General features: G+C 49.0%; 6 protein-coding genes across 6 annotated transcripts; 2 read left to right on the top strand and 4 right to left on the bottom strand. All coding sequences in view use genetic code 12, as the record gives it.

Moving 5' to 3' along the window:
• Positions 1-40: 40 nt before the first annotated feature.
• On the bottom strand, positions 41-2,927 carry CXQ87_004542 (PaaI family thioesterase; the record flags this gene model as incomplete). The annotated part of the gene is made up of 3 exons (XM_025482981.1): positions 41-56; positions 86-688; positions 2,161-2,927. The coding sequence occupies 3 exons, from the start codon at positions 2,925-2,927 to the stop codon at positions 41-43; spliced, it is 1,386 nt and encodes a 461-aa protein (XP_025337924.1).
• A 2,412-nt stretch (positions 2,928-5,339) lies between these two features.
• Positions 5,340-6,443, top strand: CXQ87_004541 (uncharacterized protein; the record flags this gene model as incomplete). The annotated part of the gene is made up of 1 exon (XM_025482980.1): positions 5,340-6,443. One exon carries the CDS (start codon positions 5,340-5,342, stop codon positions 6,441-6,443), a length of 1,104 nt encoding a protein of 367 aa, XP_025337923.1.
• Positions 6,444-6,936: 493 nt separating this feature from the next.
• On the bottom strand, positions 6,937-9,690 carry CXQ87_004540 (uncharacterized protein; the record flags this gene model as incomplete). The annotated part of the gene is made up of 4 exons (XM_025482979.1): positions 6,937-7,378; positions 7,832-8,556; positions 8,725-9,041; positions 9,468-9,690. The coding sequence occupies 4 exons, from the start codon at positions 9,688-9,690 to the stop codon at positions 6,937-6,939; spliced, it is 1,707 nt and encodes a 568-aa protein (XP_025337922.1).
• A 1,434-nt stretch (positions 9,691-11,124) lies between these two features.
• Positions 11,125-12,501, bottom strand: CXQ87_004539 (uncharacterized protein; the record flags this gene model as incomplete). Its single annotated transcript, XM_025482978.1, has 1 exon — positions 11,125-12,501. One exon carries the CDS (start codon positions 12,499-12,501, stop codon positions 11,125-11,127), a length of 1,377 nt encoding a protein of 458 aa, XP_025337921.1.
• Positions 12,502-13,423: 922 nt separating this feature from the next.
• CXQ87_004538 (U2-type spliceosomal complex subunit) lies at positions 13,424-13,919 on the top strand (the record flags this gene model as incomplete). Its single annotated transcript, XM_025482977.1, has 2 exons — positions 13,424-13,828; positions 13,899-13,919. The coding sequence occupies 2 exons, from the start codon at positions 13,424-13,426 to the stop codon at positions 13,917-13,919; spliced, it is 426 nt and encodes a 141-aa protein (XP_025337920.1).
• Positions 13,920-13,974: 55 nt separating this feature from the next.
• Positions 13,975-17,979, bottom strand: NTF2 (Ran GTPase-binding protein; the record flags this gene model as incomplete). The annotated part of the gene is made up of 4 exons (XM_025482976.1): positions 13,975-15,387; positions 15,417-16,527; positions 17,505-17,868; positions 17,973-17,979. 4 exons carry the CDS (start codon positions 17,977-17,979, stop codon positions 13,975-13,977), a joined length of 2,895 nt encoding a protein of 964 aa, XP_025337919.1.
• Between the last annotated feature and the right edge of the window lie 60 nt (positions 17,980-18,039).

Raw genomic sequence — 18,039 nt, 5'->3', positions numbered from 1 at the left:
GCGTGCAGCCACGGCCTCGTTGGCCTGGTTGTGGAGGTCCTCAACCCATTTGGGCTCTATAACAAGACATTCAGCTTCAGTCAACAAATTCTCCTTGGACTCGACAAACTCAGCAATATCGCCGTCGATCTCCGCGTCCAAGTCCACATGGTACACCTGGCCCCTGGTGATGCACTTGCGGCCCTTTTTGTTGACAAACGTGCACTTGATCAAGACGTACAGGTTGACGAAGCACGGCTTCAAGTACTTGATGTTCAAGTTGGCGGTCACGCCCTTCTTGGAGTGGAAGTTCTGGAACGCCACGCGGCACGTCAACTCGTCCAACAACGTGGCCAAAAGCCCGCCGTGCACGATCTTGGGGTGACCTGAGATCCTCGATCCCAATCTGAAAAATGTGTACCCCAGGTTGTTTTCACCCTCCTGGAGCTCCTCCACGTCGTCAAAGGTCGTCAAAAACTTGTCGTCGATCAAGTACAACGAGCCCGACCGGAGCCCGATCTTCTCTGGACCAATAAGCGTGTCGCCGGTCAAATTAGGCCAGATGCTCTCGGAGATATCACCACACTTTTTGTTCACCACCGCGTGCTTCTCCGCCAACGCCTGGTAGTACTGGTAGATTTTGTGGGCGTAGAGCTGTCCGGCATACTGCTCGTCGGCCACCACGCCGGCGGATTTAGGGGTGGTTTCGCTTTGAGTCATGGAGAGTAGTAGGATGAGATGGTGATATCGCGGGGTTTTTCGCAGCCGAGGATATGCCCCACAGTCTGATCAAGATTGATCTCGGAAAAATGGATGGAAAATTAAACCAAGGAGAATGGTTGCAAAAACTAAACCAGGGAACATGGTTGCAGAATTTGATCCATGGTGCAAAAGTTAAAGGGAAACTGGTACGTAGATGCCAGAGATTGTACAGTACCATCGTGTTTCAATGACGCCTTCCAGGAAACAGGCTATTGGAACCACTTTAGAAACAACAACTCCAACACTTCGTTAATCACACGAAATTATTATAGAAAAAATGGTTGCAATACAATGATCTACGGCAAATAGTTGCAAAAATGGATGCAATATCGATCTGCGGAACTTGGCTGCAATTTTGATTTTCGGACAATGGTTGCAAAATTTGATCTACGGAAAATGGTTGCAAAATTTGATCTACGGAAAATGGTTGCAAAATTTGATCTACGGAAAATGGTTGCAAAATTTGATCTACGGAAAATGGTTGCAAAATTTGATCAACGGAAAACGGTTGCAAAAATTGAAGGAAAATGGGTGCAAAATGCCTTTCAGTACTTAACGACGGGGTATAGTTTTGATGACGCCCGCTGAATTTAAGTTGAAGTTAAGCAAGTGTTTGAGGTTCCGGGACCAACAGTTGTATGGTGGATGCAACGTTGCATTCCAGGGATGAGTCAACCGTTGAGTTTCGAGGTTCGGAGGACAATGGAGCACAGGCATGGCCCAGGTTATCCTTGACTTTTTATGTCAATGACTGATAGATGAATGGAAAGGTCAAGAGGGGCTCTTCAGGTAAGAGATCTGGAAGCTTTGGAGCCAAAAGAGTTGATCAATTCAGCCAATTGGAAACGACGGCTTCATTTTCAGGCTTGCAACGTCGCTTGATTCACGGGAAAAGTCTGCAAAAATTGATCTACGGAAAATGGCAAATTTTTGATCCACAGAAAATGGTTGCAAAATTTTGAAAATGGTTGCTTGATTTACGGAAAACGGTTGCTTGATCCACGCAAAATGGTGCAATTAACCTAGGGAAAATGGTTGCAAAAATGTAATCTACAGAGTATGGTTGCAAACTTTTATCTACGGAAATTGGATGCAAAAATTAGATGGATGCAAGAATCGAACTAGGGAGAATGGCTGCAAAATGGCTGCAAAATGGCTGCAAAATGGCTGCAAAATGGCTGCAAAATTTGATGTACGGAAAATGATGCAGAATTTAAGCGAATTGGCTGCAAAAATCGAACCAGGGAAAATGGCTGCAAAACATTGATCTACGGTAAACGGTTGCAAAGCTGATCCACGCAAAACGGTTGCAAAGCTAATCTAGAAAATCGCTGCAAATGACCCATGGTGCAATTAAACTATACTGTTGAGCTACAACCCGCCCTACTTGCCCAAAACTCCCCAAACACCTTCCTGAACGCCTCCTTGCCGCCAGTCTCGAAAACAGACCCATGGCACATGACTAACCTGTCGAAATCCCAGCTATAGATGTTTCTGAGCCCCTCGGCGCCGCTGGACGAGCTGGCGGCCTTGTTCATGAAAAAACGGCCCACTTTGCTGTCGGGATTGATGTACTTGGCGGGGTACGAGAAACCGGAAAAAGCGCTCCCTTCGTGGCCCACCTCCTTGGTGAACTGCTCGTTTTCCTCGTCAGCACGCAAGTTGAAAAGCAAGTCCGCCTGGAAGACACTCTTCAGGTTCTTGTCGTACATCACTAGCTCCTTGTTGGCGTGGCTGGGGAGGTAGACGAACTCGAAGTTGTCCACGATCACAGGGTCCGTGATGCCAATCAGCTCGAGCGCCAGCTTATCAAGAATCTTCTCCTTGACGTCAGCCTTGATCACATGGTCAATCGGCGCCTCCAGGCCCAAGTCCACGCCCTCCATGGCGATGATCTTCAACGCTGGAAACTGCTGCTTGAACGATTTTGCAGCCATTGTGTGTTCTCTGTCCGGAACGATGACGTACGAAACCTGGGGGTCTTTTCCATCCGCCGAAAGCTCCAACGCCTTTTTCACGCCGTCGCCGTACGGCATCGCCAGCCACACCACGATGGAGCCGTTGTAGTTGAACAAGGCCATGCGAGCACCAAAGTTGATTTTGCCAAACCGGCGGAATCCGCTCGAGCTGAGCACGATGCTGTCTGTGATTTTGCGGGAAACCACCTTGAGCGGGTCGGGGTACATGGTGAATGTGGGTTGTGGAAGAATCTGGGGAATTGCTTAGGCTTTAAGTAGAGGCTCCTGCAGATCCAGACATAGTTGCGCCTCGAGATGCCTGACGTGCCGAGGTGGCCTGAGGTTCGGTTTGGCGGATTGTGCAAAAGGAGGATCTTCAATTGACATTTGGCTTTGGGTGGGTTAATTTTTCAGGAGGTGCATCGATGGACCGATGAGCATCGCGAGATGAGGAGGTCGAGGCCGGGAAACTCTAATCGTTTTGAGTTTTACAATATCGAATTGAAAGTACCAAAGTGTTTTGGCTCAAGTGCCGCTTAGTGATGGGAGCGAGTCTGGCCGGTGTTTTGCTGATGGAGGCTTCGGAAGATGCTCGCTTCCGTGAGCCGCTGGATGGAGTTAGGACAGAGGGCCGGGACCGTTTCTGCTTACAAAGGGAAGATTAAGGATATCGATTGTGGTGTGGTTTAGATTTGATGAGGCTTTAGATGAGGAAGGGTCAATGGAACGGAGAGGGTGCTGAACGGTATGGTGGGCTGGTGAACCAATTTGTTGAAGGAGTGATGAAAGCAGCTTTAAACAGCTTTTGACGTTCTGAGGATTCCATTGAAATTGGGCTTCTGGTATTGCCATTGGTGGTATGGTCCCATTGGCCATCTACTGCTGATATCGGAGCTTGACTCACCTTGCACCGCGAGGAACCTTCAGCCATAGCATTTATAGACATAGAGAGACTGACCTTAGACATAGATAAGCTAATGATAGAACTAGAAATCAAGAATATCATACACCGTTCGCTCTGGGCTGCCGTCGTGGGTATCGTGCCTCCATCCAAGCATCGTCTAAAGCACCGAGGTAGACGAGGCACATCCAGCTGCAAGCGCTACATAATTATACAGAACCCACGTTTATTATCTAGCTTTTACCTTACCGGGGGCGAAAATTATAAAGGCTGGCGCTTCACCGGGGCTTCCACGCAAGTGCCCCGCTTGTCGGGCCTCGTAACCCTCGGAAGTCGGGCTGCCATGGAGTTCTCCGAGGTGGTGCTATCAAGCGAGCTCGAGGAATGAAGTGGTTTTGGCGGGGTAGTGCTAATCAGTGGGTTTAGATATTAGAAGAAATGGGTTAAATTTATGTGAATGTGAGCGGTTTCAACTTTAAGGTCTTGGTTTTTGGCTTACGAGAGCGCTGATGGCGTCTTTTCTGGACCACATACAACGTGCTACGAAAAGTCCATATCTGTATCTCTAAAGTAAAAGTCTAAATTTTTTACACCAACTAGTGTAAGTGCTCTACTCCCAGTGTCGTGGCATTGAAGGTCATGGTTTCTTGGCAACGGTGCACTGCTTGGCTGTGGATTAGATCTTGGTACCACCTGAAAATTCACAAATCTTCAATTTCCATCATCTGAATATCAGTCCCAACCCAAAACCACAATGCCAAAATCCTCAATTGTCAACGCCACCCTGGAGATCTGATCCAGCACATCTGATCCACCTTATCTAAGACATCTTAGTCACAAAATCTGGCACTTGCCCTAAGACTCGGCCCGAGCCACAATGGACAATGAAAAGCACGAAGAAAGAAAAATGAAGAATGGTCGAAGAGAATAGGAGGCCTCGGCTATCCCAGCAATTTCAATACCCACCTTAGCGCCGTGCTGAAAGTCTTCTGCCACACCTCCACAAAACAGAAAGACAACCCAAAACCTCCAAATTCACCCTCTATCAAAACACCAAAAACCAAAATCCACCTTTTCAACCTCCACAGCCAATCCTGTCCAGGGTGAAAAACCAATTCCGCCCGATGACCTCACCATTCTGTACGGCACTGTGGGGTGCATAAGCCCAAAGCTCCATCCTGGAAAGCAGCCATTTAGCGAGAAACCAAAATCCAATCTCTCCATACTCTCATTTTAATAGAATAAAGTAAATAAAAATAAAAAACCAAAAGACCCCAAAAAACCAAATCCAGTCCTCAGCCCCACGCTGTCCCGCATTGTCCCGCACAGAAGCCTCACCCTAATCCAACGGTCCCAATTCACCACAGCTTCACCAAAAAGCAAATCACCTTCTCAAAGCAGAATCCACAAAAATCAATCCACAGAATCAATCCACAAAAATCCCCAAAACCAACCCCAAAAACCAATTTTAATTTCAACTCCGAAACCCAATCTTCTGCAAAACCCCACCCCTCCGGCACCTCGGTGCCGATCTCTTCGGTGCTTATCGCACTTAGTATACCGAATCGGTTGCTGATTTCCACACCTACCCACCACTTTCTTCCTGCGCCCCTGGTTCGTTTTCTGCCACCACAGCAAAAAAGCTGCTTTTTCGAACCCAAAAAAACTCCAATCCAGTTATCCAAAACCTGCCTGAACGTCAGCCACACCTTCAACCCACAAATCCACAACCCACACCCATGTCTCTAAAAGACCGTCTATCAGAATTCTACCACAACGTGGTGCTTCCGAACACAGGAGTGCTGCTTCTCCTCGTGGCCCACTTCTTCAACTCCATCATGATCGTCACATGCAAGTTGTTGGAAACAGACCCGGAAACAAAAGACCACCCGATCCACCCGCTCCAGATCCTCTTTGTCCGCATGCTTATCACCTACTTCCTTTGCCTAGCGTACATGCTAGTGACGCGTCTGGTGGACGAGGCGCCGTTTGGACCCAAGGACCAACGCGTGCTCCTCGTGCTCCGGGGCATTCTCGGCTTCTTTGGCGTCTACGGCTTGTACTTCTCCTTGCAGTACTTGTCCCTCTCGGACGCCGTGTCCATCACGTTTTTGATCCCCATGGTCACGCCGTTTTTTGCCTGGATCGTGCTAGGCGAACGCTACTCCGTGCTCGAGGCCGTGTGTGCGTTTCTCAGTCTTGGAGGCGTGCTTTTGGTGGCCAAACCAGAGTTTCTCTTTGGGCCTAGACCCGACACCGACAAAGCCGACGACGCCACCGAGTCCTCGTCAACTGAGCTTCGTCTTTTGGGCACCGGCGTCGGCCTTATCGGCGTCTGTGGCGCTGCTGCCGTGTACATCTTGCTTCGGAAAATCGGCAAACTGGCCCACCCGCTTATTCTGGTGAGCTACTTTGCCTTGACCACCTGCATCGTCACCTTTGTCAGCACCTTGCTTCTTCCGACGGTGCTGTTTGCCGTGCCCCGCTCGAGCTACCAGTGGTTTCTCTTTGGCCTTATCGGCGTTTCGGGCTTCTTGATGCAGTTTTGCCTAACCGCCGGTTTGCAACGGGAGAAAGCCGGCAAGTCCTCGCTCATGATCTACTCCACCATGGTCTACGCCTTGTTTTGGGACTTAGCCATCTGGGGCCACCTTCCGGGTCTTTTGAGCATGTTGGGCACCGGACTCATTGTGCTCAATGCCACCATTGTGATCAAATACAAGCCCAGCGCAGGCCCGGAGCCTGTGGAAGGCGACGTGGAGTCAAGCCCTGCCGGCTACCACAAGCCGGGTGACATTGCTCTCGACGATTTCATAGTCACTGACGACGACGAGAGCTCATAGATTCTTTTATACACCGATACACGAGACAACAAGGCTGCCCGGCGTGCTTGAGGGCTTTCAACAGCACATTGTCGAGGGAGACGTCAGGCCTCCTTCTCTTTTGTAGCAGGAAACGTCTGACCATCGCCAGACCTCTTCTGATGGTGAAAGGCGACACAACCTGTCGTTCAAACACTACGGACTCTTTGAAAGGCATGCTGATGCCGGTGACTTAGCATTCGACAGCCCTATAAGACGCCTGAAGAACGGCATAAAACAATTTCCTTCACGCTCATCCAGTTATAAGAAAATCTTTGAATAAATGTGTCGAGTAAATGTTCGCCTGAAGCGAGCACCCATTATATTGAAGACGAGCTTAGATTGCACGTTTTCCAAGCTACACGCACTGTATCAACTGGAGCTTCAAAGGCTGGCCTATCATCGCTTTCAACCATCTTATCACTTTAATGCTTGCCAACACCATCATATCACCGTAGGTAATCATATCATGCCTTCACATGCGGTTTTCGGCAACTTCAAGATGGTAAGACCACTCAAAGGTATACACCTGTCCCAGAAAACGCACAAGCAACCTGCCATCCATCAAATGACCTCTGTAAAACATCGACTGATGACAAAATACATGTGGTTTCAAATTTGCAGGCAAGTTCCCCTTAAACAAGGTCTGCGGCAACGTTATTGCACGAGCTTTCGGGCTTCCAGCAACGGTATCCTTGAAGTCGCTCCATCTTATCGAGGGTAAATCCTTGTTATCAAGTAAAATTGTCTTCTCACGTGTAATTTTGCCGTTCTCGATTTTCGCTTCGATCAATTTGATCTCGATTTGTTCAAGCTGAATCTCTGTGTCCTCTACATGGTGGTGAAGGCTGGCTTCTTCGAAGCTCTGTGCAACGATCAAGGCGCACTTGACAAATTCGGAAAGCTCCATTCCTGGGCTAACAATAGTCATAGCAGAACATTCGTTCGATTGTTGAAATCGCTCATGCTCATTGAGTGACATTCGTACGGTAAGCGGAATCTTTCTCTCACCAAATCGAACTATCCGATATGGAGACGATCTCTTCTGTCGCACAAAAGCCTTTGGTGAGTTCGCCTCGATGATCTGACCGTTTAAGACTATGCATGTTGCAGCATGAGGCTTATCAAAGCTAACGCCGGTCCCAAAAGTAGGTACTCGAACAGTTCTAGTCTCCAAGCATGGTCCCGTACATTTTTCATGGCTTGATATTGAAGTCCCTTCCAGCCACTCCAGATACTCGGGCTTAAATTGCGAAGTGTTAACGCTTTTATCACTCGTCCTATAAGGTCTAACTTTCATGATCTGAGTCCCTATAACAACGCATCCCTCTCCACCACGCCTGTGCACCAGAAAGAGATATCGCTGGAACTTTCCCGTGGATTCGTCTGCATTCAAGCGGCTTAATGCCAACAAACCGTTAGCAGTCGACTCCACATCCCTAAGATCTTTCATGAGATGAAAATGGTGTGTAGGGTGTTCGCCCCCCTCGCCCAAGTAACTCTCAAGTGACTTCACAACTCCCTTGTTGTTTATACGCTCGAACTTCTCCTGGGCCAAATTGAGCTCTATGAACACAGATGTGTTGAAATTCAAAGCACTTCCGTTAGAAATCGTCAATGTGACTTCTAAGCCGTACGTTCTCAAAAAGCCGTCCGTGAAGAACGTAGGGCCCACTTCTGGAATCACGCAATCGTACATCGTGTGGGGAATCATGGTTTTCTTGTTGAGCAAGTCAATTGCCATGAAGACTTCCTGCTCAACCAACACCTTCCTCTGGATGTCGGTACTTTCAAAGTTTCTGTGTGGCACACACCTGAATTCTTGCAACTCCACACGAATCTTGGTCAAGTGAAGCGGCTCCTGGAGCTTGTTATTTGAGCTCCATTCATCGACAAGCTGTAAACTCAACGGGAGGAAACTTGCCACGTGCATCCCAGGGAGCACAATTCGAGAATACGCCTCTTGCCGAATCCACGAGGGCGGCTTAAATTCAGCTTTGAGCTCAAGGCTCCCTCCATCAGCCGTCACGTTATCATGAATTGAGCCTATCTTCATTTCAGACCCAAATCCGTAGAGCTGATGTGACATAGGGAACTTGGGTCCTGGAAATAGCTGCCTCTCATCGCCAGCGGCTAAGAAGCATTTCCCCACTATCGGCATCGGCATTTCAAGGTCTGACCAATCAAAAGTATGGTATGTATGAACTACCTCGAAAACAAGCATTGTGGTCCCAGGATTTGGCCCTTCCCCAAAGGAGGTGACGCCGTTCCTCAAGCGTGCGAACTCGATTTGAATCTTCCGATCAGGGTGTTCTGCCATGTCAAGGCTCTTCACGGCGAGCTCAGTCACTTGGAGATGCTCGCCTTGAAGCAATAGGCCAACTGTCCGGGACAAAAAGACATTCTTGTCAACGGCCTCTACTACGGCATCCAACTGCCGTTTGTAATTTGTTCCAAAATTGCGAAGCTGATAGATCGTGCTCAACTTCTCTCGAGGAGCCTCCTTCCGAAGCTGAGGTTGAGGCTGAGGCTGAGGCTTTCTTCTGCGGCCTAAGAATCTCATAAGCAGTGTGAGTCGGACTGAAGTGGAAAAGAGGATAGATATAGTGGTTGTCGTGACCACGTTGCTATATCATCTTTCATAATATCGACCCCCGCGTGACCTCTCAATATCAAAAACGGAGGCGGTGCCAAATGTGGAAAGTAAGGTCAGGTTGACTGGATGTGGGGCGTGAACACTGATCAACTCCTTCCTTTTAGAGTCCTGGTTCTGTCATGCCTAGTAGGCCTTCAATGTTCCCTCCTTAACTGATATGGTACACGCGTCGTGTACTCCGCTGTAATCCTAACAAGCATCATCCAACATACTTTGAGCTCACATCCTCCGAGCACACGTAAACCTGTAAACGGTAGGCTTCTCTTAGCATCTCCGTCACTTGGTCAGCTTCAAGACCTGTAGTTTCAAAAATCCACGAGTTCTTGCCAACAGTTCTCTTCAACGCACACTATCAGTCCAGCTGAGCTCGTTTCGAAGATTCTTAAGCTGAAGCATCGCTTCCACAGTGTCCTCTTCATGTTGCGTGAGTTGCTTTGCTTCAACCCCTAGGTTCGCCACGTTGGCCATGAGTTTGCGTGAATTGTTGAGATTCACATCGAGATACTCCACTTTTAGAATGTCGTTCAGCGCCGGGTTCAGTGGTAGTGCTCGAACCTGTCGAAGCCACGACATGTGTAGTTGTTTGTTGATGATAAGTTGTGGTGCGATAAGAAGAGTATGGCAGTGTGAAGGACTCATTATGGATATGGTCCTACATTTGTATTTCGGCTTCATGGAAGGTGAATTGGGTTGTTGATATCGTTTTATTAAGGGATGCATTTTATTGAAGGAAGTAATGAAAGCAGGGCAAGGCGGGAGAGGTGGAATGTGAATCTGTGGAATATGGTGAGGAAGGGTACCATTACAGACTTAGTGCACCGTATTTAGATAAAAATGCCCTTTTTTCAAACTGAGTGCCCAATTTATAGATGGAGTGCCTGATTTTCAAAATGAAGGCAATGTTTCATCGAGGCAGGTGTTTCTGTGGATGTACCGCTCATTGATGGAAAGCTTCATGGGTGCTTCTTAGGGTCCTCCTCTGGAAGAACAGAATATCAATAATAAGTTCGCCGTGGTGGAAATTTCAGTTTTTACGAAAAGATGTAAAAAACCATTCTTTTCAAATAAGAAGGGCATTCTGATGATATACATGGCATCATGGGAAGCGGCTCAGTGATGAGGGAGTCTTCTGAGACTTGAAGCAGCCATTCTGTCAAAAATAAGGATTTTCCGAAATAAAGGTAACCCTTCCATTCTTGCATTTTGAAATAATTTGCTAAAAGCCTCCGGGTGGCCGCTGCTTTTATCAGTTCATGGAGTGGTGCGGATGGTTCATGGATGACAAGCCCATTGATCCACCGCAATTTGTGATTCTGGGCTTGCCGTTGAAATTAGAGTCTTAGAAACGCCGCTCTCACCATCTGCTCGAAATGCCATACTCTCCATAATGTGCCTTGCTGTTTTCAGCTATACCCCAGTGTTGAGCATCCATGGTGGGAGGTTTTCATCAGACCATAGAATTACCATGTAGTAAGAAAAAAGGAGGAATTCAAGCGCTGGAGATGTCTGTGAAAACACGATCCAAGTAGATCAGCATGGCCTCTTATAGGCCTCGGTAGGAACCTAATACACATCACACAATTGAGTGGTATTCCGTAAGTGAAGTCCTGGCCTCTGCGTCAGTTTGTTCAATATTCATACCAAGAAACCTTTAAGCAATCAGCATTCCACCGAGAAACTCTTTCCATGACGTTTGCCATGACGTTGAATAGTATATCGATCCTCAATGCCTTGTATGGCCTCTTTTATCGAACCAAGGTCAGAACCTACAGTTACATCGTCCACACCAATTGAAACAGCTTTAATACTATAAGAAATACAGAATCAGCCCCAAATGGCTTAACGTCTTATAAACCTCTCACTGCCAAGCTAGTGGAGCTTGTATTCGTACAAAAGCGACCTATAAGTCCTTCCCACCCTTCCTGTTCTACGGAAGGTCTCTTCTCCATCTAAAATCCCTCCATCTAATCCCTCCATCTAATCCATCCATCTGCTACCTCCCCCACTCTACGTCCGACACAAGTCCACCACATTGCGGCCTCCCAAAAAGCCATCCAAGTAGCCCTGGAAATCACCCAACAGCACCATGTCCAAAACACCCAACGGCGTCAGGGTCCGAAGCGGCTGGCCGCCGTAAAGAACCCTCACAAAATTTTGGCCATTTCTCTCCCAAAGCTCAAAAACAACCTCGGCTCCCATGCCAGGCCACCTGAGCTCCTCGATCTGAAGCGCTCCAAGCAAAGGAGCTATGGATCCGTCGTGGGCCACATTGTGCCGATACACCACGGCGCTGGTTCTTTCCAGAGCCTCCTTCAAGTGTTTCTGGAGCTTCTTCAAAAAAACGCCGTACCGTGCCGCCGAGTACATGGTCGACTGCGGTGCTGCTCGGTACTGGTAGTTGTACTCGTAGTCGCCCAATCTGTACACCTGCTGGGCCTGTTCTTCGGTGACACAAATTGCTGGATTTTCGAGATTACAGGGCAACGGAAGCTGGTGGCACTGGCGGTGGGCCAAATTATCAAAGTAGTGGTCCCACGAGGCGTGCCAGCCTTTGTTGTCTGGATTGACTCCCGAGACGGCGTCCAATTTGGCGAAAAGCTCCTGTGACCGGCGGAGGTGCTCGGTCCACCCGCCTGACGCCAAAATGTAGTTTTTCGTCTGGTCCGCCCCGTTGCACAGGTACTTTGGCTCAAGGTAGTCGGAGTCCTCTCGCTGGACTGACACCTCCACAGGCTGGTTCTGCAAAGCAGGGTACATTCCGCTGACGACACCGCCGGCGACCTGGGAGGTGATGACGTTGTTTGTGGCGAAAAATTTCACCTTTTCTGGGTCGTACTCCTCCGGAAGAAGCCCTAAGCTGTGGTAGTTCTGGAAGAGATCCACTCCATGCTGGTGCGAGTCGTCAAGACCGCCTGGGCTGATTTGCGGAAACTGGCACAGCCCGTTGAAGCCGTACTGGTCTGCAAACGGGTTTTCCGGATCCACATACGAGTTCCACCCGACCTGGGCGCTCAGGTTTTGCAGATTTACCTGGCCATAGTAGAAGTTGGTCAGACTGTCGCAGGAAAGCGGTATATCCTCCTTGGGAAACACGTTCGAGGTGTACGGGGTCCGCTTGTGGTGCCTGTGGATCACTTCCACATAGAGAAGCTGGCCTTCTGGCTTTTGGTACTCGCTGGACCGCACATGGGGCATGTTGCAGAAGTTGTAGGTTCCGTAGGGTGAGCTTTCTGAGGAGGTGTAGATGCCGCCATTGGTGGCCGTTTTCAGGTCAAAAACAGCGTCTAGGTTGCCGATGGCGCCGTCTGCGGGCGGGTAGTACTGTGGGTACACGGCTGCATGGCACGCTGTCAAGAGGGAAAGAAGGGTGGTTGTTCTGAGCATGCTGGTGATGGAGGAACCACGGTAGTTATATACCCCCACGTGGGGCGGCGTTGGATGAGGTGAACGTGGATGTGGTGGGAGCCGAAAGGTGCCTTTTGGTAGGAAGTGTTGATTGAGTGGTTTTTTTTTTTTTTTTGAAAGGTGTTTCTGATTTTCCAGAAGGTGGGTATTTTGCACCCAAATGCAAGTGTGCGTCAAGACGCACGAACTAATGCGTGGGGAAGAACGGGCATGAAAAATCGAATAAGCTGGATTTCGTAGTGATATTGAAATTTCGGGGTGAGTTTGAGACGGAGATTACGGTGGATTGGTTTTGGGCGGTTTGCGGAGGTATGTGTGGGACAATTGCCCATAGGCCAGGGAGGCAGATCAAGGGCACAATGGGATCGATATCAGGACAAAGCCACCTGATGAACAAACCAGATTTACGAGAAATGCATGAATACGGGCTGTTTGGGCCGAAGAATGAATGCATCAATGTGGGCGGATCCGAGAATTGAACGTCTGGGGCGATTGTGTGGTGCAGCCTGATTGTCATAAGGCACTGGGGCTCGAACACCGAATACTTTTACACAATGTGACTTCGTATCTGGTAAGGTCAAGCCTCCACATTCAATGCTTCTGAAGCAACAAAACGATTTTCCATTGAGCAGATCTCAGTCCCAGACCACAGGGCTGCATTCATGCAGCAGACCCAGATAATGCCTAGTGTAGCACCACCACTTGGATCCACACCAAGAGGGCAATTCCACCAAACCACGCAATTCCAACAAACCATGCAATTCCCATTATTAACATAGAGACTTTAGAAATCAAGCCAAAAAGCCCCTCCACCAAAACCATCACCACCATCAATCGCATCCTCATCGCATCACCTCCACACTATCGCACTGCATCAACTACCACATCACCTCGAACAACAATGTCATACAACGGAATAGGCCTCCAGACGCCTCGAGGAAGTGGTACTTCCGGATACGTCCAGAAAAACCTCGCAGATAAGAGATTCCAGGGGTACAGAAAGAAAAGAGATAGAGAGCAGGAGAACGAAGAAAGGAAGGAAGCCAGGGCTAAACAGCTCAAATCAAGAAGACTGGCTGGAGGGGAGATTGAGGAGCATGAGAGGAGGAGAAGAGTGGAGATCAAGTGTGCTGAGCTACGAGACAGGTTGGAGGACGAGGAGGTCGACGATGATGAGATCGATAAGCAGGTTGCTGAACTACGAGAGAAGTTGAGGAGGAACGATAGAAAGGAGGGTGAGGAGGAGAAGGAGGATGGAAAGAAAGAGGACGGTGAAAAAGAGGATGGCGATAAGAAAGCCGACGATGTTGAAGAAAATGGAAAGAATAAGGATGAAGCTTCTGGAGCTAAGCTGGATCATACTGAGGACGCTTCAGACAAACCCACAAAGTCACTGAACCCCTCCTACAACTACGTACGCCGCTACGGCGACCGCTGATGATAACAATGCAATTACTCGGCCTTCTCGGCCTCTTCCTCCTCGGCCTTGCTCACAAGCACAGGCTCGTCATCGTGCTTGCGCACGAAATCCGACAATTCCTTGAGCTGCTGCTCCACCTCGACCGTGGGGTCCTTCTCCGACTGCAAAAACTGCTCGGGGTCCTTGGTGAAGTCTCCAAGCGGCTTGGGGCTCGAGAAGACCTCACGGGCCTCTTCAAAACCGCTGTCGTCGTCAAACTCCTCCGTTCCTGAGGTGTTGGCCCGGGGCGTCTCCACCTGGTCTTTCTCTCTGCTGATAATCTCGTAGTCGGGCTCGGCCTCGCTCAGAGCGTCCTTGGTCGTGGTTTTGCCTTCTTCAAGGGCATCAAGAGGCGCCTGGGTGGCATGCTCAATCTTCAGAAGCTCCTCCTTGTCGTCAATAGCAGGCTGCGTTTCTTGCAAGCTAGGGAGATCCTCGACGCTTTCTGGCTGCTCTGCTGAACTTTCGCTAATAGGAATAGAGAATTCTTGTGTTTCTTTTGTAGATTCTGGCTCCTCCACCTCCTTCTTCAATGAGTCCTCTGAGTCCAATGGCGCACCGGTCAAAGGCTCTTGAGAAGCAGCAAGAAGCTCCTCCTTGATATCTTCCTTTGGCTCGGTCACACCCTCAGTTGGCTCCCCAGTACTGGCCTTTGAGAAGTCCAACTCCCACAAAAGTCCACTGGAAAACTTGAACCGGGGCTCTATCGTGATCTTGGACTCCTGGATAGACTTTGGAAGCCTCTTGCCTCTGGGACCCTTGGCTCTTCTGGATGTGGGTTGTGGAGCTTCATCGGACTTCTTCTCAGAGGGCTCAGACTCCAGTTCAGCAGGAGCAAGCTTCTTCAACAATTCGGGATTGGCCATGCCAGGCAAGGCAATTCCAGCACCCATCATATTTTGCAAGTTTGCGGCAAAGTTGGTTTTCTCGGAGGAGAGCTTGCCACGCTTTTCAGGAGAGCTTTTCTCCTCCTTAGCAGCTTCAGAGGGTTCCTGGTTGAACATCTGTTGGAAAGCGGCAATCTTTGACGAAAGCTTCTTGGGCTTTGGTGGAGGGGCCTTTGGTTTCTCCTTGGTTGCAGGTTTGGCAGGTCTGGAGGGGATGGCGGGTGAGCTCTTGGAGTCCAGCTCGGAAACACTGGAGTCGAGTCTCTTTGGCTTGTTGGGGCGCAGGGGAATGATAGGCATTTTTGGAGCAGGGCTCTCGTCCTCGGTTTTTGTTTCCTTCGTAGTTGCCTTTTCTTCGGGAGCCTCTTCCTTTGGAGCCTCTTCCTTTGGAGCTTCTTCCTTTGGAACATCATCCTTTGGAACATCATCCTTTGGAACATCATCCTTTGGAGGATCATCCTTTGGAACATCATCCTTTGGAGCATCTTCCTCTGGAGCATCTTCCTCTGGAGCATCTTCCTCTGACGCATCTTCCTTTGGAGCATCACCCTCGGGAAAAGGATGTCCTCCTTCAGAGGAGCTGCGTCCTGATTTGGCTTTGCAGAAATGGCCTCCTCCTTGGGAGCGTCCAGATCAGCTGGCTCTTCAGCATTCTCTGAGTCCTTGGAAGGAATGTCAAGCTCCTTAGTCTCAGAAGGTTCAGCAATCTGGCTTGCCTCCTCAAGTTCAGGTTTCTTGTCCTCAACACTTGCAATTTCTTCAGAGGCTGGTTCCTCCTCAGACTTTGTCTCCTTCGACTCTTCCTCAGACTTCTGCTCATCCAGCGCCCTTAAACTAAGGTTATCCTTTGCAAAAGCAGAGTCAGAAACCTCATTCACGTGTTCGTTTCGAAGAGTGCCGCTGTCGATCTCGTCAACCAATGCACCCTCCGAGCTCTCAGCTTGCAAGCTCTCCACGTTGGACATCAGTTCACTAGCGAGTTCACGTTGCTCCTTGATTTTGTTTCCAACAGCCCCTGCCAAGTCGCTGGAGGAGTCGCTTTGGGCCTTGTTTCCAGAAGAAACAGGCTCTGTTTTGGCATCTTCGGGGTCTGGATCCTCGTCTTCCTGTGGTTCAGAAGGTACAATTTTGTCAGTTTCAGGGGACTCCGGTTTGCTGGGTTCCTCATCCGCATCGGCTTTGTCGCTCAGGGGAAGTGAAGGCGCGTCAACAACCTTCGAATCATCAACCTTGCTATCAATTTCCTTGGGTTCCAGCTCCACGGTGTCAGATCCAAATGCAGACGATCCAACGTCACCCGAGCTGATTTTAGAGGAGTCCAAAGGCTCCTCAGCCGCCACATCCTTCGAAGGCTCAAGATCCTCACTCTCTTTGGCTCCAGCGTCTTCACTGACTTTCGGCTCCTCAGACTTCTCCTTCCTTGGGCGTCTCGGAATCGAGGGCAATTTCGGCTCAGCACTCTCCGTTTCAGAAACTTCACTCTTTTCTTTTCTGGGTCTGCTGGGAACCACAGGAACAGCCGCCTCCTTCTTTTCTTCACTGTTTTGACTCTCCAAGGAGCTCAGGGTATCTGTCTTTCTGGGTCTCTGAGGAATCGTGGGAATTGAGGCGGAGGAATTGCCCGATTCGGCACTAACGGCGTCTTCCGACTTCTTGGGCCTCGTTTTGGGCCGCTGGGGTATCGAGGGAACAGGGGATTCCAGCATTTTGCGGTGTAGGTGGTATTAGTTTTGGTGAGGATTCTGGGGTACGTATTTATCCGGGCTCACTGTATCCAGGAAGCACCACGATAAGGCAGATTCCCGGGGATATTTGGGGGAGGATGAAAAAATAGTAGGAAGCAGGGATTTTGAAATTTAAGATTTGATTGGATGTATTTTGTTTTTGACATTTGGTGGGAGAGGGGTGTATTGTAGTGTGTGAATGAGGGTCTGGTGACCAGTATAAGCAGTGCTTTGAATATTGGAAGGTTTTTTTTAAACTTTTGAGAATTAATAAAAATAATTAATTGAGTCTACTTGAGATATCTTGGACCCCCAATGGTGTGTGGAATCAGTGGGTTGCTGATTGATCCGAGGTTGGTGAGGTGAGCCATCATGAGCCACAATTTATCCATCCAGACGCTCAACTGAATAGCTTTGGGGTATTTCCGATTTTTTGAATTAGAGAGTGCATTGACAGAAGGAAATGATAAAGCGCTGTTCCTCCTTTCCTTTCTGGCCAACCACTAGTCCATTCATGCAAAGCCGGCTTCTGATAATCTAGACCACATATCTATCTATTAAGGCTGCTAGTACTTAAAATCCGGGCATTTCGGAACAGTAGAAACTATCAGTTCAGACTGAGCCAGAAGTTAGCTTATAATGTAACCGAATGAGCCGTTCAACTGGAAGGATAGATACCACCAAAAGCAGCACTTCCACAATTCCTTTCCTTCAAATCAACCAATAAGCCCAGTCCAATGAGCTTTTTAAACATCTGCTCCATCATTGAATTGCAAGAGTCCAACTAAAATTCATGTCTCGCCTAGTCCTGGCCCTCTCCGCTCACCATACACCCTACGCCTCTACATCCGCCCACACGGGCCCTCATGTCACAATCCTATATTCGCCGGAAGGCGCTCTATTTAGCCTTACGAGTAGTTCAATCTGAAGATGTCGTTGAACACGTAGTACGAGGATCCATCAGGAATCAAGTGGAACACCTGCGAGTAACGCTGGGCGTTCTGCTCCTCGTCAATAAGCAACTCACCGGTCACCATGACCAAAATGTCGCCCTGAGGAGAGGCGGGCTGGGCGTCCAAAGTGGAGATTCTGTGGGCCACCTTGGCAAATGGCAAACCGGCCAACTTCTCCACAATGTCCTTGGAGCCCTGCAACTGCGAGGTCTCGAAGGTCAACATGGACTGCTCCCTGTACAAGTTGCCCAATTGGGATCTGTCGTTGTCGAACTGCTGGTAGTAGAAGTTGCAGAATTCGGTGGCTACGGTGTTGAAATCGACTGCGTGTTAGTGGGATTGGGTTTTCTAAAAATGGATGGGGATTTGTGGAATTAAGCAGGCATCCCAATGATAGGCCAATTAGGGCCCAAAGCGGCTTACATACCAGACATGGCGGTGGTGTTGATAGATGGAACCGGCAATTTTTTTACTCCCTCTGATGTCGTAGGTGC

Source organism: Candidozyma duobushaemuli (genome assembly GCF_002926085.2).
Source record: "Candidozyma duobushaemuli strain B09383 chromosome Unknown E_B09383, whole genome shotgun sequence".
NCBI classification, from domain to species: Eukaryota; Fungi; Ascomycota; class Pichiomycetes; order Serinales; family Metschnikowiaceae; genus Candidozyma; species Candidozyma duobushaemuli.
The sequence above is the reverse complement of the archived record's forward strand: the minus strand, read 5'-3'. Positions and strand labels throughout refer to the sequence as shown.